General features: G+C 51.3%; 1 protein-coding gene across 1 annotated transcript in view; it reads right to left on the bottom strand.

Annotated features, from left to right (window-relative positions):
- Positions 1–14,982, bottom strand: part of CUX2 (cut like homeobox 2) — an 80,173-nt gene extending 65,191 nt beyond the window's left edge. The window contains exons 1-2 of the mRNA XM_090292036.1: positions 14,878–14,982; positions 11,434–11,481 (exon numbers count right to left, since the gene is read on the bottom strand). Coding sequence (XP_090148162.1) covers positions 11,434–11,469 — 36 coding nt within the window. The 5' untranslated portion in view covers positions 11,470–11,481; positions 14,878–14,982. The remainder of the gene's footprint in view (positions 1–11,433; positions 11,482–14,877) is intronic.
- Positions 14,983–27,360: the final 12,378 nt, after the last annotated feature.

Raw genomic sequence — 27,360 nt, 5'->3', positions numbered from 1 at the left:
TTACATCATATAAGCCTGTAATTATAATAAATAAATTATATTAAAAATAGTGGTTCTACAACATGGATAAATCTTGAGGACATTACACTGAACGAAATGGTCCATCACAAAAGACAACTCTGATGGGATTTCACTTACGTGAAGTCCTTAGAGCCATCAGAAACGCAGCGACAAGAGGCAGAAAGGTGGTTGCCAGGGGTGGGGAGCTGGTGTTTATGGGGTACAGAGTATCAGTTTGGGAAGATGAAAAACGTTCTGGAGGTGGAGGACGGTGACGATCGTACAACAGTGTGAACGTACTTAACTCCACAGAACTGTCCACTTAAAAATGGCTAAGACGGTAAATTCTATATTATGTGTATTTTTCCACACACACACAAAAAAAAAAATTGAAAAAGAGGGGAGATACTCAGCACTCATCGCTTCCTACTGATCTGACTGCATTTCACTCCTCTCTTTGCTTTGTGGGTATTTACACCTCTCCTGTCTGTGTGGGCCGTGCCGCAGGTGCTACCCCTGCCCGTTTCTTCTCAGCTCCACGTGGGCAGCCTGAAACTGCCACGATGGGGGCACTTACACCATGACCATCGGCAGATGCTACACATCAGCCCCCCTCTCCGCCCAGCCAGCTGCTCAGCATTTCCCCGCACCTCTGGCTGATTCGGGGTCTGTCTCCTCCACCAGATGGTGAGCTTCTAGGGCAGAGGGGCTCAACCCTGAGAAACACCAGCAGAAGTTTTCCAAACCCTGATGCCCGGGCCTCACAACAGGCTGAGACTGTCAGACACTGTGGGGTGGGCCCAGGTCTCAGGAGATTCCACTGAGCAGCCAGGCTTCAAAGCCAGCAGGCTTGTCTAAGGTAGCGTCTCAAACTGCCACGTGCACATAAATCACCCCATAGCTGGGGGACCTCATTAAACTGCAGATTCGGGGGTGAGGGAGCAAAACTGCATTTCTACTCAACTGTGATGTGGATGCCGCTGGCCCACGGACCCCAGTTGGGAACTCACCTTTCAGTTCTAGCTCAGCTAGGTGATCATGGGGCCTCCCCGCACCCATGCCCCTCGGATAAACAAGGTGGGTATTACGGGAACCCATTTCACAGGACAGGAGACTAGGGCTGGAGGTAAAGCGACCGGCCTAAGGTCACACAGCTAGGGAGTGTGACGGGGCTTAGGCCTGGCTTTCTGAGACTCCAGATCCAGCTCCTTTGCATTCACGTGATCTGGGTCTGGGGATTGTATTGACTCTAAATAGCATCCAGGTCCTTCCTTCTCCTGGCTGTGTGACCCTAGGTGGGTTTCTCACCCCCTCTGGGCCTCACTGTGCCAGTCAGGGCACAGGGAGGGTCTGACTGTGATACTGAATGATGGAGGGCCCGCCTCACCCAGAACACCCACATCCAAGAAGGTTCCTTCCCCAGTACCTACATTTGGGGATGGGCTTCAGGCTCTCCGCCTTGGCAAGGACCTGCGGGGGTCATGCAGTCTAAGCTAGGTCAGAGGGAAGGCAGGAACGGGCTCTTTCTGGGTGTGACTGCTTTCTGCCCTGGAAGCATTCAGCACATCCCTCACTAGTTAATATACCATGGATGACTTCACAATCATAATCATAATAATCAGGGTAATCGCAGCCTCTGACACGGATCTAACTTGCTTTGCACCAGGCATTGTCTTAAGCTTTTACCTCTGCTACCTCATTAATGCTCACATTCCCCTTAAGAGTTAGGGGCTACTAGGAGCCCCATTTTACACATAAAGAAACCAGGCACGCAGAGAAAAATAACTTGCCTCAGCAGCAGAGCTGGGATTTGAACCCAGGCAGGCTGGCTTCAGACTGTGCGCCCAAGCACTGCACATACAGCCTCCCCAGGGACAGGGCCATGTCTGTCCTGTTCCCTGCTGTCTCCCCAGGCCCTGCACGGGGTCTACACATATTCAAGAAGGAGTTTCTGAATTAGAAATGTGGGCTGGCTTCATCTTTCTCACCCCTCATTCTGGCCACTGAAACTAAATCGTAACTGTAACTGTCACTGTACCGGACGGGATGTGTCCACTAGGCTGTGAGTGCCACGAGGACAGGAACAGTGCCTGGGGCTGCTCACTGCCACATCCCTGGAGGCCGACACTCACCCTGGTACACAGCAGGTGTCAGTGGGATGGGGAAGAAAAGCAGGGGAACAAAAGCAGGGGTGTGCACTTGTGCTCTAGGGGAGCTGGCTGGTGGGACAGGCACGACAACACTAAACAATCAGGATCCTACGGCCCCGTCTCCCGGAGGCTTACATGACATCAAGCGCTTAACCTGTGTGAATCCTCCCAGGGAGCAGGGACTGTTACCATCCCCATTTTACAGCCAGGGGAACTGGGGTTCACTGAAAACCCTGGCAAAGGACAGAGCCGGGACGTGAACCCAGGCCTGTGTGACTCAAGGTGTGTTATGCCCTTTCCGCTCTCCCACAGGAGCCCCACGAGTGAGCAGTCATGTTCACTCTCTTACCTTCACTGCTCAGCACAGTTCCCGGCACACAGTAGGTGCTCAACTATTTCTCAAACACATGAGTAAATAATAATGTTTACCACCTTAGCCCCGGCACCATCCTGGCACATAGTTGGTGCTCAGCAAACATCTACGGGTTAATAAGTGCATGAGTGACTGCGCGCATGGCCACAGGCCCCACGACACCAGCGGGGCTGCGGCCCGAGTTCTTGCCTTTGCCAGCCCTCCTCCCCCGCCCGACGCCCAGGCAGACACAGAGCTAAGAGACGCTTGGCCGACAGTGGCGCGAGATGGATGCGCTCCCTGCGGCCTCGTCTCCCCACCAACTGGCCCCGCATGGCCTTCCATAATGCAGTCCATTAAAAGCCTTGTAAATTTTCATACACGAAAGCCGGCCGTGGCGTCAGCATAGACTAATTGTTGTTAAATGTGCGGGAATGGTGCCTCCACGCCGCCGGAACGATCACTCTTCCCAGCTCAGCCCATTCCTCTGCAGGCGGAAAGCTTACAACGTGCGCACGAGGCCAAAAAGCAATTCGTGTCAAAAAGATCAATAATATAAAAATAAAGCATGAGAATTCTAGTTAAAGGGAATGTCACATAAATATGTGCTTCACGTCCATGATTCCAAGATTAAAAAAATCAATCAATATCATTCTTTAGATGATGTTATTTCTAATGAGAAATACCCGGAACAACTGCAAATAACTGCTTAACTGGGGGGGAAAGCATTAATTATTTACTTTATAAGGCATATGATACTGAGTGGAAGAGGGCTGCGGCTGGTTCCCAATCTGGTGGTAATATGGCGTGACAGGTTCAACGTGCTTTGGTGGGTTCTGCACATGGAATTCAGAAGGACGTTTAGCTCATTCTAAGCTTTACCCCAAGCTGGGCAAGATAAAGCCAGAGGGGCAAGACCCAGTGACAGGAGCCAAGAAGACTTGTACCACTGACATACAAAGTCACCCAAGAGGAGGTACAGGGAGTGTGCACGCGCACACGGGCTCGCAGGAGGCAGTCAGGAGGGACAGAAGTCCTTCTCATTGCCTCTGACTTAAGCTGCAAACAACACCCTGTTTATTGAGCACTTACTATACGGCAAGTCCTGGGCTGCGTGTGCAGACCAGGGTTCGCATTCCAGTTCCCTGCATGCATTGGGCTTCCCTGGAAGATCCCAGCTAAAAAAACTCAGCAAAGAAACCCCTGAAAGGCACGGGTGTGGCTGAGTGATGAGGTCCTCTCCAGCCCTAGCCACCTGCAAGTGTCCAGTTTAGGCCCTCAGTCTAGAATCTATGTCCTCAGTTACTTCTGCAGCCCCAGGTTCCTCCAGGGGCCCCATTTAGCCCTCCACAGGGAAGTTCTCCCACCACCTCCTTTGGTGAAGAGCTGCATGAGCTTAGGTGAGCCACTCTACCTCTCTGAGCTCTGGCTTCTCACCTGTAAAACAAGGTGCCGGCAGCACCTCCCTTCCCGTGTTGGTGAAAGGTGGTGAGGCTGACGAAGCATCAGAACACACTCCATAAATGTCACTGGCCGGGGGCCCGGCCCGAGTCCCCGCTCACCACCACGTGCAGCGTGCTGAGCCCCAGTCACCTCAGCAGAGAAACGGACGAGAGCAGAAGCTTCCACATGGGGCTCTCGGGAGGAACCAATGCAATGAGGCAGGTCCCAGCGCCTCTGCCAGGAATGCCGCCCAAAGTTCAAGGAGTGTCCGCTACATGCTGGGTTCTGTTCTTGGGGTTTTCCAGTATCGACCCAGCTAGCTCTGACACCAGCCCTATGAGGGGTGCACTGTTATCTCCACTGAAAACTAGACTTACTGTGCTGATCATTTCGCAGTACGTATAAATATTGAGTCATTATGTTGCATACCTGAAACTAATATCATGTTGTATGTAAGTTAGACTTCAAAACAAAGGGAGACAGAAGCCAAGGAAACTGAGACCCAGAGAAGTTAAGTACTTGCAGAGGGTTGCACAGCTGGGAAGGGGATGAGCTAGGATGCGAGCTTGTGCCCATGTGACTTCAGAGCCCACGTCTGCCCCCACTTGTCTTCCCCAGTGGGTCCCACTGGCCAGTGAGGCCACTACACACCCCCACCCCCTGGCCCTGCAGGCTGGTCGGGACTGCACGTGTCTAACATGGTCCTAAGGGGATGGTTATATCAGTGCTGGGAGCAACAGAGAGGGGCGGCCTGGGGGGCGGGAAAAGCACGGCATCAAAGAGCGAATAAGGTGAAACGGCAGAAAAAGACAAGCCCTGTAATTAAACTGCAGCTCAAAGGGAAGGGTAGGAGTCCTGCGGGCAGAGGCAGGGCAGGAGGGGACCCCGGGCGCACAGGGAGGCACATGCTCGTCTCAGGTAACCTGGGCCGTGAGGACGCCCTCCACGCCCTGCTCAGGCAGCTTGCTGCAGGAACACGAACCGACCCCTTGGGCGTCTTGTCCCGGGTTAGGACCCCCTTTCCCACCCACCACTGCTGGGGGGTCCTCAGTGTCTGGGCCGGGGAAGGCGGCAGGGGAAGACAACTGACGTACTGAATGTGGGCAGTGAGAAGAGGCTCAAGTGGGGGTGTGGGGGTCCAAGTGGGAGGCAGGACGGGTGCAGTCTCCCTCTCTCGGTCATTTTTGAGAAGTGAGACCCCTCCCCACGCCACCCGATTAGCAGCCAGAGGGATTCTGTTGAAACCTCTTTCGAGTTTGTCCAGCCTCTGCCCTAAAGTCCCGCGTGGCCCCCACCTCACCCGGAGGCACCGCCAGAGCGCTCACCGTGCTCTGGACGGTCTGGTGCCCCTCCCCTACGGCAGACACAGCAAGGTGGCCGAGGCTGACTGCCGGGTAGCCTGACCACAGGTTTAGGGGTGGTCAGGAAGCACTCCCCGCTCCCTGAGGATCTGAGAGGAGCTGATCAGGCAAGGAGACAGTGAGGGTAAGGGGAGCCCTCCAGGCAGCGCGCACAGCAGGTGCAAACCGCAGGCGGTGGGTGAGCTGGGTCGCCTGCGGGCTGAGGGGAGAGGCGGCAGGTGCGGGCAGCGCTGGCCTTGGGTTTCCGCCCGCAGGGATTTGTCCACCCTCCTGGGCCTGAGTCCTCCCCTGCCTCAGGGACAGACCCGGGCCCTGGAGAGATGCCAGCCCTCACCTCTGAGTCTCAGTTTCCTCATCTGAAAAAAGGGGATGATGACAGACCTTTTCCCAGAGAGCAATATGGTGAGGAACACATGAAACCATCACCAGAGAGTGCGCAGCACATAGCAGGCACGCAACAAGTCCCTTCAGGAGGCTTCTCTACGAAGGGCAGGGCCCGCCTTCAGTGCCAGCCCTGACTGCTTATGAACTGACAAGGTGGACACCTGAGGAATCTCAGGGCTCCCCACTCAGGGGCTGGCACGTGGGCACCCTGGCCTTCGCTCTCTCTTCCTGTCTCTTGTTGGTCTGCCCAGGGTCTAGTGAACCATCAGGGCCCTGGCAGGGGGGGCAGGGGCAAAAGAAGGGGATCTGCAGCTCTCTGCTCACCTGAACGCGAGAGGGACTCCGGGCGGACTGAGTTTGGCACCCCTGGCTGGAGAGGTCTGCAGGGAAGACTCTGGGATGCCTAGGGCCACAGCCGGTCATGATGTCTTCCATCTTCGACCAAAGGGGCACCCCGAAACCCACATGAATCAGGCTGGCGAAGTATCCTCACCTCACCTTACAGACGGCACGGTGGGGCTAAGTGTTTCAACTAGGGTTACACATTTCTGTTTGCCGACTGACCGAGTCACTCACTCATCCGACAGGCACGCCCGCGGTGGGGAGCTGCCAAGCTGGCAGGCACCGGGCCGCGCTCTGCCGCCTAACCCACCTGCAGGGGGGACAGCGAGACCCCATCTTCTGCTTTCATCCAAATCCCTATTTCGGCATTGCCTCTCTGCTCCCCCACAAACAGAATCTGTACCGAGTCTACTCTCAGCCCCCTTTAGCCACTGGGGTTTGTCTCAGAGATGCACCTGCTCCCGTCAGAAGGAATACAAAGGAGAAGAGACAAAAGCCTCAGAACTGCTGACACTCCCTACCTGGGCCCAGGGAGGGCAAGGCCAGGCCTGAGCTGAGGACGTTGTATCCGTGGGCACTGGCTTCTGCCAAAGGGACACCTGTCACTCTGCCTCGGGAACGAGGAGGGGAGGAGGCTGCACTCTGCTCAGAGATGGAAGACTAACAACTTGGCGCAGGGAGAGAATGTTTGAGAAGGCTGAGCTCTGCCTCAAGGCTGCGAGAGACGGGCCGGGGTGAGGAAGAAGAGGGAGGGGAAGGAGGAAGAGAAAGGAGGGGAGAGGAGAGAGGGAGAGAGAGCAAAGGAGAAGTGGGAAGGAGAAGGAAGAACCAGCCGGCTGAAAACTGGGGTGTTCTGGAGCTTTACTGCAGTGTGAGGAGCTACCCACAGCACAGAGGCTCGGGACGACTTTGTCTCCTCTATCTTTGGGTTGCCCGGGCTGCAGCAACCTGATGGCTCCGTGGGGTTCCATGGCCAGCACGCTCCCTGACCTGTGTCTGGCTCCTGGGTGCTCCTCTCTCACCCACCAGGGCTCTCCCTGTGGGCTGCGCTGCTCCCAGCAGAGTGGTGGCAGGGTAGTTGCACCTCTTACGGAAGGCTGGGCTGGAAGAAGCAGGGTGTGGAGCTGCCAGGCCAGCTAAGGCCTCTGGTGGTGGTGCAGGCTCACTTCCGCCACATTCGATTGAAGTGGACACAAGCCCAGATTCAAAGGATGGAGACCCAGCTCCATCTCTTGATGGCAGAGTGCCAGGACATGATGCAGATGTGCGCGGGTGGGAGCCGCTGGGCAGCCGTCACGGGGACAGATGTGAAACTCAGCCAACAAGGGCAACTTCTGGGAGGAAACCTACAGGCCTCACACAAGCTCTTGAGGTGATTCCTGGGAGTTGTTTCAGTCACAGGGATGAACTCCAGGGGTGCTCTCTGAGGGTGGGGATGGTGTCCCACCAGCTGTGGACCTTCCACAGCCCTCACCTGAGCCCGGCACACGGTAGGCGTCTCATGAGTACGTATTGAGTGGACCTGCAAGGTGCCAGGTAAAAGGGTGGCCCTCCCGGGAGGGCACAAATGATTGTCCTCCCCCACATGGAAAGGGGTCAAGTTGACAACAGGTTGTGACCTTCACTAGGCACAGCATCTAGAACACCCCCTGCTCTGTAGGAGGGGCTCCATAAATGCTTGTTGAGTGAATAAATGATTGCTTGGACTCAAGTGATGATGAGTAACTAGTGTTTTGGCCTCCTCTCGAAGCCCCTAGAAGGTGGTCACACCACCAGAGCTTCCCTCTCGGCCCAGGCCACCATACCCACCCACCACCGGCCACTGGACAGAGAAATGTCCCAGAATCTCCTGCAATCCCGCGAGCTGCCACAACTTACAGACGAGGACACAGTGGCTCAGAGACAGGCAGTCACTTGCCAGAGTCAGAGAAGCAATGTTAGGGCGGAGCTCAGACCCAGGTTCCTGACCACCACGCTCTCTCGCCTCCCCTGGGGGGTCAGAACCCTTGGATCCCAAACTGCTGTGTTTTGGTCAGGCCCAGGTGAATGTGTCTTTTCCAACTCAACCCAAAGGGTTTGCTGTCATGCGGGCCACACAGGCCTTCACGGTGCAAGAAGGAAACAAGAGAAAAAACCTGGTGGCGGCCCTGCCAACTTCCTGGCTGGGCCGCTGCACACGCTCCTCAGAAAAGTTTCACCTCTGGTTTCGCGTAACACAACTTTTAATTTAGATGTTTTCATCTCTCTCTTCAAGTAAAAATAAGTTTAAAATAATGACTGTAATAAATGAAGGTAATTAATTGCAGTTTGTTCCTTTACTGTCTAGTCAGCTTAATTTTACCTTTTCAACTAATAATGAGAAAATAATTTTTGTGCTCGGAGGGTTAATGATATGTAACTGCGAGAACTGCTAATTGCATGTTGCAATCCATCCATCAACAACCCCATCTGTGCGACTTGATTATGTTTGCTAAATTATTGCTTTGAATTATCTTTCATAAAGCAACTTTTGTAATTAGCGGGGCTTTCGTCTTGCTCTTTTCTCTGTGAGCAAGGATATTCAAACTTTGGCCATTTCAAGCTGTCCCCATTAAGCCACCTTCTTTGGCTCTTTGTTTCCCTGAGCAGGGGGAATCACGGCTGGCCTGTAAGCAATCAAGGCAGAGAGGAAAGGCTTCCTTGATTCACAGCGGGACAAATTCACTTCCTCTCCGCCCCCTTCCCACCAGCACACACACACAGACTAAAAAATAAGGAAATCAAAGACCCAGATTCTGTATACACCAGGGCGGGGAGAGTGAAATTGAGGGATGAACTTGAACATGTTACATTTCAAAAAGAGGCCTGCACTGGGGAAGATGGAATGCTGGTAGGATAGCCATCCAGCCCGTTGGCATTTTATGGGCTGGTTTATGTGACTAGGGATGGGGTTTGCCTCGGGGGATATTCTTGGGCCATGATTAATACTCACTTGGGAATCCTCAGCTCTGAGTCTGGAGCCTGGCGGATCATGAGAGGGAAGTGGCATAAAGGGTGAGCCCTCACTAAAAAAGTTAAAGTGAAAATCAAATTTGGACCATGAACGGGCTGTGCGTGTGCCATCCGTGCGGATGCAGGGGACGCTTTTCATTAACAACGCCGTTCTCTGGCGGTGTGTCTCCCCAGAGGTGCGGGGAGGCAATGGCTGCTGCAGTGGGTTAGTCAGCAGATCAGGAGGAAAGCAGGGTTCAGAAACCAAACTCCAGACAAATGCAGTCTTTCTGGTACATTAAAGGGACAATGGGAAGCCATCTTAAGAAAATTAATGAAGTTCTTTGAAGATCCCCAGCTATTACAACTGTCTATTCAACATGCTGAACAGGTTTGGAAATGAGAATGCAGCGTTGTCTCTCCCCCAACACTTACTGAGTATCAGCTGCATGCCAGACACCCTGTCAACTGCCTCTACTCGGTTCTTTAAATCCTTACTGTGAGCCACGTTTGCCAGAGAAGGAGAGCTGTAGCCCAGAGAGGTTATGAAACTTCCCCCAGGTCACACAGCCAGCACAAGCAGCAGGGTTGAGATTGAAGCCAGACCAGTCTAAGTAGCGTCTGCATTTGCTTCCCACCACCTTGCACTTGGATCTTCTCTGGAACATCAACCAAACCTAATGTTTAACTTTTACTTCTATTGAAAAGATGATATAAGTCATCTCTATTTCCTAAGGGACAGAAAGGCTCCTTCTTTTGCATAAAAAGCCTTGAGCACTTAAGAAAGAGGCAGAGTCCAGCCCTGGTATAGTGAAGGCTAAATAAGCCTACGATGGAGTTCAGTGATAATAGGAATAACAGAACAACCAAGACTTCTAACACTCAAGGCGATTTTCTAAGTGCGCCATTGGCATTAACTATGTTCTTCCTCAATCACAACCGTATGAAGTAGGTATAATTATCACCCAGTTTTACAGATTTTGAAACACAGGCACAGAGAAGTCAAGCAAGTTGCTCAAGACCAAACAGCCAGTAACTGGAAGAGGCAGGATTCGAACCCAGGTTGACTCTGGAGTCTGTGCTCTTCACTCCAGGCATTACATGAAACCCGTCCCCTCCATTATATCATAGCTCAGTTCACTCTCAAAACAACATGAAAAAATAAATTTAAAAAATCTGTGGTGTCCTTATGCCCATTTAACAGATATGGAAACTGAGGCTCAAAGTGGCTAAGAGAAGTTCCACCACACCAACCCAAGCAATGGAACAACCAAGGTAACGCTCTGTACAAAACACTCACTGCCTGTCTTCGGGCTGAGCAGAGGGATCAGCTGCCTGAGAGGGGCTTGTGTGCCGAGTGCCCTTCATGGGAGCAGGCGTTAGCAGATGGGGGCCCCTTCTTAAAAACACACAAAGCTACGACAACACATTCCCAACATTATTAGTCTTTCTATTTTTTTTTCCCTCCCTTCCAGCTCAGGCACCTCACAACCAAATGAATCAATACTGAATGGCCCTATAAATAAATAAGCATACCAGTCAACTCGGTAATAAAATGAAGGGATGAAAAATATGGAAATCAGCGACATTTGTGTAAATCCAGTTACTGTTTACTTTAATATCGCCGCATGTGCTTATGCAGTTCCAACGAGACAGCTCTAAAGTAATGGGGCGCTTGGCGGACAGCAGACTGAAAACGCGTCTCTGCAGGCGAGCGAGGAGAAGGCCCAGGCCTCCCGGGGCAGGTGGGGCGTGTGAGGAGTGGCCTCTCCTACCTCAGTGTAACTTCACTGTTTTCCTAGCCACCTCTTGTGCCAACCAGACAAGCGGCCATTCTCAGAATCTTGGTCACAAAGTCAAGCCAAGAGGAGAAATGCAGGAGGCCCAGCCTCCAAGAAGGCAGTGAAGTTGGCCGAGGACAGTTCAGTTGGTGCCGGGTGACCTGGGGCCTCACGGGCGGGCAGGAGAGCGTAGGAACAGTGTTGATTGTACACGTAGAGGACAGGTTGGTGGAGAGGATTTCAGGACAGGCTGGTAAGTGTTTGGACTGATCTGCAAGGCTGTCTGAGAGAATCAAAGCAGGGGAGAAGGCCCAGGGAGAGTAAAGTGTAGCACGTACAAACCTCCAAAAATGAGAAAGCAGCCTGACAGGTGAGGCGGCCCGCCTCCGGTCACAGATACTGTACGTAACAGAGCTGGGGGGAGGCTGGGCATGGTCTAGGAGGAGAGGGCTTCCCTGGGACGGGGCACAGCAGTCCCATCCAACACAGCAGAGAACCCATGCCTGTCACAGCCCCACTGGCTGATCTAGAGGGAACAGGGTGGAGAAGCTCCTCCCGAGCTTTCAGAGGCTGCTGGCCTCCTCCGGCAACCCCAGGTTGGGTAGGACAGGGAACTGGGTTTGGGATATGCCACGGGCCTTGGGTCTTACCTCCGCTTGGAAGCTTTTTAATACAGGAGCCACCATCTCCCTGATTTCCTGAAAAAGAGATCAGTGAAGAGTTCACCACAGTGCCAGCTGGGACAACCACGGGACCCCTGACTGTAGCTCACTGTTGTCCCCTAGTTCGGCATTTCCCGAATGTGTCCCGTGGCCCCGGCACTCAATGGCTTTTTGTCAGTGTTCCTCACATGTACAGCTACACGCAGACACACACACGCAAGGGGGCATATCATGTCAACATCAGCTTTCCTCCCTGCAGGACGCTCTGGAGCCTTTACTGTAGCGCACATTGGGGCTTTCTGGAGGAGGGACAGAGGAAGCAGCATTTTTCCCAAACAGATCTGATCCCGGAATGAATGCTCTTTGATGCAAAGTACCTGTGTGACTGGTGGCCCGCCACGGACATACTCTTTGGAGCGGGGACTGGAGAGGTGGCCCCAGTCCTCCATGCCCAGCGTTATGGCACCAAAGTCCCTTCATGGAAACCTGCTGTCCCTTCGGTGCTGCCCGGGGGCTGTCTCCTTCAGGCTGCCTCTCTGCTCCCCCACCCAGCTCTTCGGCAATGTCACAGCGTATTCACCTCTCCTTCCTCCGCAGGACACGTGGCTACTGGCAACTTGGCTGGGTCACCCTTCGCGGCACCCAGCTCAGGAAGGGCCCTGGGAAGGTCTGATGACCTCTATGGCAATGGGCTGCCTTAGCAGGGAGCCTCCTCTTTCCGGAACCTAACTCCCTGCTTTTCACAAGTGACCTTGAGATTCCCAGCCCTGAGGGCTCCCCTGATAGACTCCCATGAGTTCTCCCCAGAGTGCAGTGCAGGAGAGAGGCTTTTAGAAGATCCCAACCCTAAGTGCTCCAGTTTCCTGTGAGACCCGCTGGTGACCTGCCTGACCACTGTCAGCCACGGCCCACGAGAAATCCCCTGGGAGGAGGAGCTGGGGGCACTTGAGAGCATGGGCGGAGGGGGAGCAGAGAGAAGCAGGAAAGAAAAGAGATGGGCAGAAGGATACCTATGCTCAGGTAAAGAATAAGGTTGCATGGCTTCCCCTCTATTCTGGGTCCTGGGTTCCCCTCCTCACTGACAGGCTGTGCCTAGGGCTTCTCAGAGCCGCGGATGCACAGACGGATGCTGGGCATCTTCAGAGGGGACATGGACAGTGCATGGGGACCTCGGGGATTTGGTCCCAAGAAGCCACAGGCACAAGGGCTGAGCAATGGAAAAGACAATGCAGGTCAAGGGTTGTGAACCCAAGTGCCGTCAGACAGGGAGTCAGACAGGGAGGCGGGCTGCGAGGTCCCGTGGCAAGTCTCTGGAGGGAACACAAGTCTAATGCGGGAGGCAGTTGCTCAGCGGTGTGTGGTGACTGTCACATGGGCACGGAGCCTCTGTGTGGCTGGATCTACCAAGTAGTCTCAAAGATGCTGGAGACCCAGGTTTGGGGGTAAAATATCTTGAGATGCTCATCATGGGTAACTTACTGTAAAATTTGTAGACCAATAAAACACTGGGGCAGGAAACCTCTGGCTCAGGTTCAGGAATGACAGTGCCTGAAGGGACTCAGGAACCGACTCCCCAGTCCCCTGAATTTACAGAAAAGGAGCCCAAGGCCCCAACGGGGGCTGGCTCGCTCAGGGTCCCGAGTGGCACGGCTGAAATCTGATGTGTGCCAACCGGTTCCCCGAAGAGGCTCCTCCCACAACCCCCACACTCAAGCGAGTTTAGGGGATGTGAGTTGGAGTGAGGCCCCAGCAGGGCTTTGGGCTGATGCCCTGCCTGCTGAACCCCTGGGGGAAGATGGGCAAAGGCCCCAGTAGGCTTTGAGCTGGGCGGCAGCGGGATGGTGTTCTTAAGTAAAGCCCTGGCATGACTCTCCCTGTCAGGGGAGACTAGTTCCAAAAATGAAAATTTTCCGAGGCAGGACTATAATAGGAATGGAAAACTTATTCTTCCTAATTACATAATTGCATAATTATGCAGTATTAAAATTATGTAAGCCAAACTCGAGGCTTAAAACCTGGCCTGGATTCCCCTCCTCACCTGGGCTCGGGGAAGGGGGGCAAGACGGGAAGCTGCGAAGATCTGGGGCCCTTTCATCTCTGCTTCCCGGGGGCTGCAGAGGCAGAGGCAGAGCTTCTGGTACTCGTTCTGGGCAGAGACATCAATTTAAATACCAAGCTAGGCTCTGCTCTAATAGGGAAGGGAAAGGCGCTCAGCTTGACCAGTCTTAGCTCCCGGAGTCAAGCTCAGGATTGGGTCTGGCCTTTAGGAAGCACGACACGGAAGGCAGATCTGAGACTCCTGCCCTTCCCTAAGCCCTCAAACCCGAGATGCCTTCCAGACCTGCTCCGTGGCCACGGTCTAGCTAGATCCTACTTCCTGCTCTTGCCTTGAGGAACCAAAGATTTTCAGGACTTGAGTGAGGAGGATTTCACAGGTAAGAGACTGCCCACAGGGCCCGCCTCCTGGGTAGGCCTGCCTCCTCTCTCTCTCTCCATGGACCCCTCCGCCCTCAGCCACATGGCAGCAGGACCCCTGGAAGATTCCAACAGGCAGAGCGGAACTAACACCTCCAGGTCTGAAACCCCCAGAATGCTGGATCCTGCTCTAGCCCCCTCCAGAATCCAGGCCACCTGGGGAGGGGGGCGGTGTGGACAGACAACTCAACTAACCTCTGCTGCTCAGAGCACCGTTTGCTTTGGGGGTGGCTGGGGGTCTCTGTTTCTCATAATGGCCCTGAGGTCCCACCCAACTGCCAACATCACATGGAGTCAGAAGGCTTTATTTCTCCTATTTGTGTCTACTTTAGCACTAAAAAAAAAAAAAAAAAAAATTGAGAAGCAACAGGAGGCCTGCTAGAGGAGGGAAAGGAATTCACACATTCACCCTGTAAAGAATGGAAACAAGTCCTTTCTAGTCCCTTCTCCTGGGGGGCCCTTACATTGCTGGGGCAGGTCATTATCCGGCCCACCCTCCTGGCAGCCGGGAAAGACAAAAGCTGGTGGCTGGAGCGTCAGGGAAGGGGTGGGAGGGAAGAATGAGGCAGCACCTGGGGGTGGGAGGCAGTTTCAGAGCTGGAGGGAAGGACCGCAGGGGTGGCTATGGCTGTCATCTCTCAGACGCCAAGGGAAAAGCAAAATAAAACCAAGAACTCTAGACAAACAGCTTTTGCCATCAAGGCCAAGCATTGGACTTATAGGAACGTGGGAGAAAATGGATGTTTTATAGAGCCCCCGAAAATGATGACTTCAGTGGAGAAGCAGCCTGCTCGAAACCCCAAAACCCTGGAAGGCTGGGGGCTGTAATTTTTCTCTGAGGCTAATCAGCTTCTCTTCCTGTTAATCACTTACATCTATAGTTTCAAAAATACAGTTTGAACAGAGAAAAATCTGCATTCCTACTGAGTTAATTCTGAAACAGCAAATATACTGTACCTCAGGTACATTTTTCTTAAATTCCCGGCGGAGTTCAATTAAATGTTTATGAGAATGTTCACTCTCCTCCTGCCGTGCAGACAGCTCAGAAGCGACGGAATTAAGCTCCTTCTGGAACAATAAAAGAAAGAGAGAGAGAAAGAGAGAGAGAAAAGAAAAAGATTTTTTCCCCTCCTTTTTCTTTTTAATCATCATACAAAACAGCATTCCGAACAAGTTTTCTTAACTTACAAAGCTGAGAAAAGACAAGATATTAACTCCTGGCACAAATGAATAATTTACAAAACTGGGAAAGCAACCGAAAAAGAAAAAAAAGAAAAAACCCAGGACAGCTCTTTTTGCTAGTCTGAAGTCGGGCCAGATCAATAATCCCCCATAAAGTCGGGTGGAGCTGCTTTCCCCATCTCTTTCCCACCCCCTCGCCCCACCTCTTAAATTTCCAAAGGACTGATGGCATAAGCTTGTCAGTAACTGTAGAAAAACATCTCCCAACCGTGTCAAAATAGTAAAGCGCGACATATTGTATGGGCGTATCATAGCGCGAGTTAGTGCTGTCGACAGCTTTCATGTATCAGAGGTGGGAACGGCTCCAACGATGACTTACGTACTCTTAAGGGTTCATAAATACGCCTTTTAAGATATAGATGGCTTTTTAATTTCAGTAGATTTTGGAAAAATGAAGGTGCCAATAAGCAGCAAGCTGACCTTTTGTGTATCCTGCAGTAAATCATGTAAGGTTCACTTCGAGTGTAAGAAGTATTTCACTGAAGACTCCTGGATTCAGAAGGAATGAATTAGGAGGCGCCTTGCTTATGCGCCATGAAGGCGTCAGACCAGGTTTTCACGGGACACACCGTTGAGGGAAAAAGAGTGAAGGACGGAGTGGGACGCTCCGGCTCACACACATCACAGACAATGTCTGCGGGCCGCACATGTATATTTGATCACTCCTTTTGTGGCTTTCTCCACTTCAACGGTGGTGGTTTCACAAGGGGAGTACAATTCACCGGGAGTTGTCATGGATTTCATTTGCATAATTCAAGAAACCCTGTTTATGTGTCTGCTGCTTTCTTGCAACATCCCAAGATGGGCTTTTTTCCTGGACCATAACTCGCAGAGCATTTCTGTATTTATCACCCGATTATATCTGCAGCAATCAAGCCCTATAATTTCCTAAATCCGGTGATGCAATAAATTTCTGCAATCAGATTTATTAAAAACACACACGCAGATGCAAGAGTGTATTTCTAGGGTGAACTCTTTAATCTAACATATGTATGATGAGGCCCAGCACCGTGCTGAAAGACCCCATTTGTCATCGCTAATATGCATTCATCTCGCACACACAATGAAACACTTTCACCGTTAGATAATGAAATAAAAGTACTATTAAACGCTGCAAATCTTTTTCCCTCCAAGAGACGAAATGCACAGTAATTGTCTTATATCATGTCTGAGAGTAGGTAAATCTGCTCAATAGCAGTTCGCCAAAGCACCATAAAACTCACATCCATTGGAAGCTGGAAAGCCTACCCCAAACCCAAGATAAGTGTACCTGTCTATGGAGCCTTAGGGAGAAGTCAAGGAGAGAATTTATATTTTTGGATAAATGTCTAACCTCTTTGGAGATTTGGGAGACTAGAAGGGAGAAGGTCCTGGGACAAAGGTAGCGATTAAAACGGAGTGGCACGGAAATAAGGGCCTGTGGCGCTCTCCAAGGTTCTGAAACCAATTCTGCACTTCCGTAGTGGGGACACCAACCTGAGGGAGCGGGAGCTTAGGGTCCAAATGCCCCATGGAACTTTGAGCCAGGTGAGGAACAAGGTGCCATGGGAGAGAGAAACAGAGACAGTTTCTAACAATCTGCCAAAATGAGAGAAGGAAGGAAAAAACGGAGATTTTTGATTTCTCATCATTTAAAGATAATGTTTCCAATAAACTACAAACAACCACAACCAAAAAATGGAATGACTGAGAAGAGATCTGTAATTTCAGCAACAGGACAAAGAAAAGGGAGACGAACACCAACGAGGTGGTGTGGCCAGGTGGACAGAAGCCCTCACCTGGCAGGAGAGAAGAACCTGGAGTGTCACGGTCAGTTTGGTTGTGGCAGAGTGCTCACAGTTATTCATTTTCCTTGTCCATTCTAAAGACAAAGATGTGACTTTTACATTGATGGAGGTCAGTCAGAACTGGGTGTTGAGTGGACATCACTTGGTTTGGGATTATCACACATGTGACACCATGTTCTCATCTCTGGGACACTGTCCCTCCCTGCACCACAGCAACCAATATATCTGGTGGGGGCTGGATGTGGACCTCTCATTCAGAACATCCAAACCAGGCTCTGAATGGAAATCTCAGAGCAGGGTAAGCCCAACTGCCTGACATGGCTACACCGGCTCCCTCCACCCAAACCTCCAAGGCTGCTGGTGGGTGTGAATCCGTCTGCTGCGTCCACATTTCAGACAGAGGAGGGGCAAGATGAGCCTGGGAAATAGCAGCAGGGCCCCAGCCCTGGCCCCGAGTAAGCCCAGATCTTGGCATCTTTCCTACCCGGCCCTAGAGGCGCAGACGATATGACCTATGACCAATGTTCTTTTCAACTTTGTCTAAATGTGCTCATTCTTCAACCCTAAATTCTTGCCGCATTTCTATGGTAAGCTCACTAACAACAACAATAATAATGATCACAACTATCATTTACTGGGTGCTTACATGTATTGGGCACCATGGTAAGCTCCTTGCAAACATTATCTCATGTAACAAGCACATTAATGTGTCTGTTAGGTGATTCAATCAGGGCCTAAGAAATAAATTAGTCTATTCTAATCATTCAGGTGTGAATCAGCTCCTTGGTGGATTATAAAGGCAAAATTGTGATGCCCTACTCTTCATAGGGCTTCTACTCCACTTCCCCACGAGCTGGGGGGGTGTTCAGGGAGCTCATTTTAAATGCTGTGAAAGTGAAAAGTGTCAAGCACAGTACCAAGTGCTCAATCAAGGTTGGCTGATATTAATCTTCTATTTAGATAAACTGAAAGCTCCGTCAACACCACACTAGATGAGTGATTCTAACAGTTTTACATTTCACAGGTCAGTAAAAATCTCACCAAAAAAGAAAAAAAAAACCTGTAAGACCGACAGGATATTGCCAAGTTTTACTGTATCAAGCAAAGGCATTAAAAACCACTCTCTCCCATCCTAAAAGATAGGATATTTGAACACCAACAAAGACAAGTGAGCCAGTGACAGAATTGACAAATCTTTAAAAATAAACACATTTAAAATAAAAAAGCTCACAGCACTGTATTTTGAAGGAACAGGAAAAACAAAAACAAACGAACAAAAACCCTCTCATCCACATAAACCAGAACTGGTCTGAAGTTTTAAAACTGAATGTCTGAACCACCGTGCACATACTCAGCCAGCCTCTCCTTTGATGATCAAGCAGAATTCAGGATCCTCTCCCAGCCCAGCCCCCTACCCCCAGCCCCAGCCCCAGGGAGCCATGATTAACACAGCCCCAGACTTCGGGCCAGGCCCAGGCGGGGTGGAGACTCATCTGATTAACCGGCCATCAGCAGCAGACAGACAGCCCGGAGCCCGGCGCAGACCATTCAAATAATGATCATCATAAACAGCCCATTTGCAACTAAAAAGAAATAATTTTAATGAGCTTGAAGCAGATGATGGATGCAGCTGAGGCTCGGGCCAATGTGCAGAGAGAAAGGAAGCTGGGATTGAGCTGCACCAGGGCCAGGAGCAGCAGGGAAAAGCTGGGGGGGCAAGGAAGGGCTCTTCTGATGGCAGCGGCCTAGCCTGCTGTGAGCGCCCAGTGCCTGGACAATGCCCCTCACTCTGGGTGTTGGACAAGTTGGACAACCTCGGGACTCAGACCTCCAAGGCACCAGAGTCTCAGGACATCTGAGCCAGCGGGAGCCTCTGAGTCGCCCAGTCCATCGCTGGCCTAACTTCAACCACACACACCCCTCTGCGTATATTTTGCCAGACTGATAGTCCCCATGAATTTCTATTTACTTAATATTTATATCTTCAAGACGACTCTATTTCTTTTTGATTGAGACATGTAAAGCTTTAAGTTCAATTTTCAGATAAAATGTGCACGTCCTTGTAACCGCTGCCCAGATCGAGGTACAGAACGCTCATACTCCTAGCACCTCCACAGGGTCCCTCACACCCGCTTCTAGTGAGTACTGCTTACAGGCAACCGTTCTCCTTACCCGAGCATCAAAGAGAAGTTTTGTCTGTTCTTGATCTTTATATAAAGAACCCCTCCTTTTTTAAACCTAAATAAGTGCGTTTGAAAAGGAAACGTTTTGATGACTAGAGAATCCTATGCCACAAACAGACTGTCGCTGTTAAAATAAAAGTACGGTGAAAACAAAGCACTGATGCCTGTCATTGTTGGAAAAGAAGGCTGGTGACCAAGTGCTGGAGAGGCGCTGACAGTGGTGTGGCACCAAAGGGAGACTCTGCTGGTGTCAGAATGAGAAAGAACGGAAGGGCAGTGGGCAGTGTAACCCAAGGATCCTTCTGATGCACGTCAGTCCTTCCTACAGCCAATCTGCTTACTGCTAACAATCACCTCATGTCCGGTCAGGGGGTGCATGCCCCACACTTCAGCAAACACTAATCGAATCTGATTCTCCCATTTTTTTTTTTAAATGGGAGCTATTGGATGCATTCTTTTTTTAAAAAATTGTTTGTTTATTTATTTTTAGAGAGAGGGGAAAGGAGAAAGAGAGGGAGAGAAACATCACTGTGTGGTTGCCTCTCACTCGTGCCCCCAACTGGGGACCTGACCTGCAACCTAGTCATGTGCCCCGACTGGGAATCGAACCAGAGACACTTGGTTCACAGGCCGACGCTCAATCCACTGAGCCACAGCAGCCAGGGTGATTCTCCCATTTTAAAGATGACATAACAGGAGCAGACAACTTAGGCTACCTGCTCACGCCTCACAGCTGATTAAGAGGTTGGATTTCTTCAGAGGGGAGGGTGGGTTTTGGGTGGGAAAGGAAAACTGTTGGCTATCAATGGGGAGGCAAGTTAAACCATCTTAGTTCAACTGTCTCCCCAACCAGGAGGAATTGGGACTCCTACAAGAATACATAATTTTGAAAGAAATTTAACACCTGATCCCAAAGCGTCAACTATGTACAAAGTTTTGAGCTAGAGGCTGTGTTCTTATTGGGGAGACACACATACGACACAACCCGAGTTGTGCGTATGCGTGTCAGTCCCCCAAACGTATGTCCACACTCTCCTCAGCTCCGAAGGCACCCCCACACTCAGATACATCCCCTTAATACCAACTCTGAGGAGAGACCTTCTAAAAAGAATGCATTATTGTCAGGGATTGGGGAAGCGAGGACCTCAGGTGTTTCCAAGGTTTGAAGGGATTCATAAGGGCAAACAGCTCTTCCTCAGCATGTCCCTCCCCTGCTTAAAACTCACTTAGGGCTCTCCACTGCCCTAGGACAATTCCCACACTTCGATTTAGGCATCACCGGGTCCCTTCCAGCCCCTCCCATTCTCTCCTCTCCTCGGTTCCTTCCCAACCAGACTGAATTCCTTGTAGAAACCCAGATGCACCGAGGTGTCCCAACTCCATGGCCCCACAGACTTGATCCCTCATCCAGATGATCTCATTCTGCTTTTCAGTTGACCTTAGCCATCCTTTTGTCTTCACTTAAATGTCCCCTTTTCCAGGAAGGCTTCTTGGACCCTCCCCTCCAATCCTGGGCATCTCCTTTGTGCCCCTGTTAACCCTTCCTGATATTTGCCCTCAGATTTTATTTTTTAAATCCTTAGAACCTTTCCTTCAGGTGAAATCTTACACTGAAGTTCCTTATAGAAAACAAGACCTCAAAGATAACATTTCTGAGTGTCTATTATATATACAGTGAAGTCTGTCCGGAGAAAGTCCAGCGATTGTTAATATGAGAACAGTTTGCGTGACATAGCTATAACCCAGCAGCCGAGGAGAGGGGACTGGAATGCGCACATGTGAACAGTGATGACTTCACTGTACTAGTCAGGGGGGTGGCAGACACTGTTGAGACAGCACGTGTACTGTGTGGCCATTGCAGTCAAAGTGACTGAGCGAGTAAAGAAACCAATCTGCATCAGATTTTACGTTAAGCTTGAACATTCCTCCATGGAAACTATGTAGATGCTTCAGAAGGCCACAGCTATGGATGGCTGGTGACTGGCAGCTTCGCCACGATAATGTGCCTCTTCATGGCGAAACATCAGTTCACCCAGGTGACTCAGCCCCTCTACAGCCCAGGGTTGGTGCCCTGCGACTTCTGGCTTTTCCCAAAACTAAGATCACCTTTGAAAGGGAAGAGATTTCAGACTGTGGATGAGATTCAGGAAAATACGACAGAATAGCTGATGGCGGCTAATGGTGACTGGGAGGACTGTGTGAGGTCCCAAGGTGCCTACTTTGAAGGGGACTGAGGTGTCATTGTCCTGTGTACAGTGTTTCTTGTATCTTCTTTAAGTGTCTCTTTTTCATTTACATGGCTGGATACCTTCTGGACAGACCTCGTATACTAATATTTATGGACTATACTAAGCATTTTATGTATATTATTCCCTGTAAGGATTCGTGGGTGAAGTGGCAGTTGAAGTTTCAGTATAAGTGTGGCAGACCAGGATGAGCAGTGGTTATGGTTTCTAATACAATCACCAACTTCCCCAAACACAAACGCAGAACTCTGCTTTCTCTCTACTGTAGGGAGATGCAACCAGAGGTGTTGAACCCTCATCCACCCAACCATCCATTCACCTACCCATCCACCCACACACCCATCCACCCATCACCCATCCATCATCCATCCATCCACCATCCATCCATCCATCCACCATCCATCCATCATCCACCCATCATCCACCCATCATCCATTCATCCACCCATCCATCCATCCATCCACCATCCATCCAACCATCCACCATCCATCCATCATCCACCCATCATCCATCCATCCACCCATCATCCATGCATCCACCCATCCATCCACCCATCCATCCACCCATCCACCCATCATCCATCCATCCATCCAGCTATCCATCCAACTAATTACTGAGTCCAAATTCCGTGCCAGGACAGTGCTAGGTATTGATATATAGAAATCAACCAACTCACTCCTTGTCCTTGGGGAGTTCACAGTGCAGTGGAGAAGACAGACAGGTGAACTCTAACGCTGGGTGTCTAAGTAAAATATGAAAAGTATAAGTAAAGTAGGAAAGGAACACAGAGAGCATCGTGATTTCCTGTGATTCGGGGAACATCTGACCTGGGTCTAGAAGGATGAGTGTGTCAGATGAAGAAGCCAGGCAGCCCAGGCAGAGTGACTGGAAAACCGCAACAGCTTCTAGCTGGTCTTCCTATTCCTGTCTTTAGCTTTCTTCTTTTTAATACGTAACACCACCAAACACCTATGCGTCTTACTCACTTATTTTATATGTGATAATGGAAACTCCATGACAGCAAGGCAGAGAGTCTGGTCCTTCCCTCCTTATATACTCAGTGCCTAGAACAGTTCCTGATACATAGCAGGCACTCTAGAAATGTCTGTTGGTCAAATGAATGAGTGAATAAATGCTATGTATCAGAAGCCCTGAAAGAGCCTGGTCTGTCTGGGAACAATGACATGGTTCAGAGACCACAGGCCTGTGTCCACATTCTAGCTTTCACATTTCACTTTGCAACATGACCTTGGACAAGTGACTCAGCCTCAATGTGTTATTAAGAGGATTCCTTGCGAACCAGATTGTAAGTAGGTGAAGAGCTTGGCACAGTGTCCAGCACAGGCCCTCTGAGTGGGGACTGCGCCTGTCTTGTTCCCAGCCATAGCTGTTCTAACCGAATGCCGGGCGCACTGGAGGCACTCATTGCACAGCAGTGAAGGAATGACTGTCAGTAGACAGAAGCATGAGCCATCCTTTGTGGCAGCGGCAAGGTGGGGGCCCCTGTGGGGCACCAGATGTCCCATTCTGCATCTCGGGTCCATGGAGCCACTCAGGGCTCTGCCATTAGAATACCAGGCAAACACCGGGGAGGGGATTTCAGAGGATGCTGTGAGGCACAGCACAAGCGCTGCCTTCAGATGGGCCTCAGAGGCCGCCTCTGGGAGGGGCTGGAGGGATGACCTGGGCTAGAGGGCACATGCTGGCCCACCACGAGCAAGGAGGCAAGACAAGACGGATGGTTCCGCAGCCCGCGGAGATGGATAACTGAGCCGCCTTGAGAGGCAGCCCGGGCTGCAGAGCCATCCATCACTCCCGGTGCTGCCGTATGTAAATTTCAGATGCCGAGATGTATTGGGCCAATTATCTGAGGCCAGGGCAAGGGGCGGTGTCTATGAGACACAGTTCCCAGCCAAGCTGGCTTTACTGCATTCCATCAGCTGGGCCAGGGTGACACAGTTCACACTCAGGTCAAGGAGCCCTACTTTGAGGCCTGGGGGTGTGGGTGAGACTGCCAACAACTTCTTAGCCAACTTCATATAACTGTCCCGTAGAGCTTATTATATATGTTCTGTCCATGCTAACTGGCAAACAAAAGTTTATTTAATTCTCCCAAAAATACCTGGCTTGCGGTGAGTTCTCTAGAACGTCTGTTGAGGGAGCAAGTGAACGATCCTATGATGTAGGTACCATTTTACACACAGTACCTGCAGACACAAAGTGACTCACCAAGGTCACAGAGCTGGAAAGTTACATTGGGATTTGAACCTATGTCTTTCTGGATTCTTTCTTCCAGATACTAATGGGGCCACCTTTCCAGGACCTGTCTGTTCTCAACAAGGACTCATGCGTCCTGAAAAGCAGGAGCATGACTGGGACTGGCCAGTCTATCCGTCTGTCCGTCCATCCATCCACCCACCCACCTATCCATCCATCCATTCATTCACTCTATTATTCTTTCAGTGCCTACAATGTTGCCAGAACAAGCCAGACTCGGGTCCTGCCCACATAAAGTGTTTGGTCTCACAGAGCACACGGACCAGCACGGCTGTGGTCCATCAGGCTAGAAGCTCCCCCAGCTCTGGCTTCCAGAAAACCCAGGCCGCAGTTTGCTTTTGGTTGGAGGCAGGCCAAAGGCCGGCATTTGGCAGAAAGCGCAGGTCAGAGGCCTGATGCTCTCACTTGCCGGCTCCATGAGCCTGGGCAGACCCTCGGCCTCTGCATCTAGGATCCGGCCCTGTTAACTGGGGCCATGGCAACCCCTCACTCTCAGCAGTGCGGGCAGGAATGGGAGACCTGCGGCTGGCAGGGGCCCAGGCGGCAAGAGGTGTCTGGAAGGGTGGGATGCACCGGGCCCAAGTCTGGTGCTTGGACTGGGGCCACTGCCAGTCCTGAGACCCCAAACTGAAGTGGGGACATTGTTCTCATCAGCACATGCTGTGAGCTTAATCCAACCATTTTTTATCCTCTCTACTGCTGCCACCCTGGGCCAGACCACTGTCATCACTTGTCTGGGTGACACAGGAGCCTCTTTATTGGGTTTCCCACTGCCACCCTCACTTTCTAGTCCCTTCCCCACGAAGCAGCCAGAGGGCTGTTATGAAACCCAAGTCACATCCTGTCCCTCCTCTGCTCAAACCTTTCAGTGATTCCCACCTGACTCAGCATCAAGGCTCAAGAGCTCACAGGGCATCAGAGCTCCACATGATTAATCTCTGGCCTCACTTTCTTCTACTCCTTTCTCGCTGACTCTCCAGCTACACAGGGTCTTTGCTGGCTCCTGAAGACATCAAGCAGGCACACTCCTTCCACAGGGCCTTTGCACCGGCAACTCCCTCCTCCTGAAATGTGTCCCCTGCCCCCGTCCCCTTCCCCGAAGTCAGCAGGTTTGCCCCTTGTCTCTCCCGAGTCTCAGTCTGTGGCCTCCTCACAGAGGTCTGTCCTAACATCCTGTTTAAAACAACAAGTGCCCTTTCCTGTCACACCTGTTACTCTCTCTGCCTGTCTCTTACCATGTTTATAGAGTTTCTTTCTGTTTATTGCAAGTTCCCTGCCTGCCCCCTGCAAGGTCAGCTCCAGAGGACAGAGACTTTGTTGGGGTCACTGACGTCACCCATCTTCAATGCTCGACACACCTTGAGTGCTCAATACATGCTGAATGAATGAGTGTATGATTAAATGAACAAATAAAAGTTGGGTGAGCCAACTTGTGTCCCAAACCCCCGCCCCCTCCAGCTGTCCGCACCTCAGGGCTCTGCCCCACCACCAGGGCCCCAAGCCCACATGCCAGCACCAGGCAGGAAAACAACCCTGGGCCTGCTGCCGGAGGCTGTCCTTGAGAGAGGATGCCAATCAAACACCTAATTATCTTGCCACAAACCAGGAGCCACATCCGATCCCTTCCTCCTGCCCTTGATTGCTGTTTTATATTCCAGAGTTCTCAGAATGTAAAACCTTGTGGCACCAAGAAAATGAAGTAGCCCCCACTCTGGTGGGTGTCGGGTGAGGGGCTGGGGATCCCTTGTGCACCCTGTTAGGGCTAATGCATTTGGTCCAGCTGGACAACTACTCTCTGTGCTCTTCACCTTCCTCTGTTAAAAGGGGGAGGGGAAGCACATCAAGGAATCATTCATTCATTCATTCATTCATTCATCAAAGAAGCACTTATTTGAGTTCCTGCTGGGTGCCGGGGGCAGTTCCAGGCGCCGGGGATCCAGCAGGGGCAGCAGACAAGGTCTCTGCCCGTGTTGCTGGGGTTCCCTGGCACTTATACACTTCCGGAGACCAGGCAGAGTAACAATAATACGGATAATAACAGAAGCTGATACTGCTCTGCATGTCCTAAGTGACAGACACTGTGTTAGGGGACCGACAGTTCTTCTCTGGGCCTTACAACAACCTTGGAAAGTGATGTCACTAAGCCCTTTGTCAGATGAGTAAACAGAAGCTCAGAGAGAATGGGTCGCCCATCCCAGGTCACAACATATTGCGACCTAAATCCCCAGAATTGCAACTTATGGTCCTTCCCTCTCCATCCTGAGGCGTTGTGTACTATCTATACCTAATATCCTGGGACACATGCAGACCTGTAGCCCCCAAGCCCTGGGGGTACCCCAGCTCTCTGTAATGAGAAGAGCTGAGTTCTGATCAATCCTCAGAAAGAGTCATCAAGGACCCTGAACACACTGAACAGGGATCTTGAACTTGTAGAACTGTACTGTCCAATAAGGTAAACGCCTGCCTTGTGTGGTTATTGAAATTTAATGCATCTAAATTAATGAAAACGAAATACAACGACCAACCCAGTTCCTCAGCCGCCAACAGCTCCCCTGCCACGCGGCTCAGGTACACAGCATTCCCATCTCCACGGGACGTTCAACAGCGCAGCACCGCTTCACCACGCCCGAGACGTGCGGTTCTGTACCACGCGTCCCGTGCCCCCGCCTGCCACTCACCGCTTCAAGCCCAGGCAGCTCCCAGAGGTCCCAGACCAAACCCTGACCAAAGCCGGGCCACAGAGGCATGCGCCCGTCTCCAGGAGACGTGACTAAGACGCCGGCCAGGCTGTGGAGCCCTGGAGCGGCCGACACCGCTGGTGGGAATGAAAACTGGCGCCGCCACCTTGGAAGGGAGTTCGGCAGTTACTTCCACAGGTAAATGTAGCTTTGCCTTAGGACGGAGCGCTTCCACTCCTCTACCCAAGAGAACCGGAAGTCTGTGTTCCTACCGGGACCTGTACACGTACGCTCACAGCAGCACTCTTCACGTGAGCCCCAAAGGGAGACACCCCGGGTGCCCACCTGCGGATGAATAAACAAAATGCGGTCTCTCTACATAATGTAATATTATTTAGCAATAAAAACAGGACAAAAATACTCAGACCTGTGACAACATGGATGAACCCTGGAAACATAACAGCACGTGACAGAAGCTGACACAAAAGAGCATGTATCGTATCATCCCATTTACGTGAAATGACCAGGGAATCTACAGACCTACACGGTAGATCTGTGGTGTCCTGGGACTGGGAGCGGAATCAGGAGGCAACGGTGAGTGGGCCCCAAAGATCTTTGTGGGGTGATGATAATGTTCTACAGCTGGATTGTGGAGATGGTCACACAACCCCGGAACTACTAAAAACAGTGGCTTGTTCATGTACAAGAGGCAGATTTTATCACATGTAAATGATACCTCAATAAAGCTGTTCTAAAAAATCTCCAAAGAAACAGGAGGCAGGGAAAGCTATGCTCAGTGGCCACTTACAGCCCACACAGCTCACGCTAGCTTCCTTCCCAGAGCGCTCTGTCCTTCCGCCGGACCGTAACAACACTAACAAACCTCTATGGACGAGTGGCTGGGTGTCCCTGGGCATCAGGCTCTGTGGTCAGCATTTTACCCGAAGTGGTTCCCAGCAGCCCCGTGTCACAGAGGGCGAAACTGAGGGCTCCGAGCAGGTACTTCTGGTTCAAGGAGAGAGAGTGT

The sequence above is a fragment of the Furipterus horrens genome, unplaced genomic scaffold (assembly GCF_987537825.1).
Source record: "Furipterus horrens unplaced genomic scaffold, mFurHor1.1.pri manual_scaffold_11, whole genome shotgun sequence".
Taxonomy (NCBI): Eukaryota; Metazoa; Chordata; class Mammalia; order Chiroptera; family Furipteridae; genus Furipterus; species Furipterus horrens.
The sequence above is the reverse complement of the archived record's forward strand: the minus strand, read 5'-3'. Positions and strand labels throughout refer to the sequence as shown.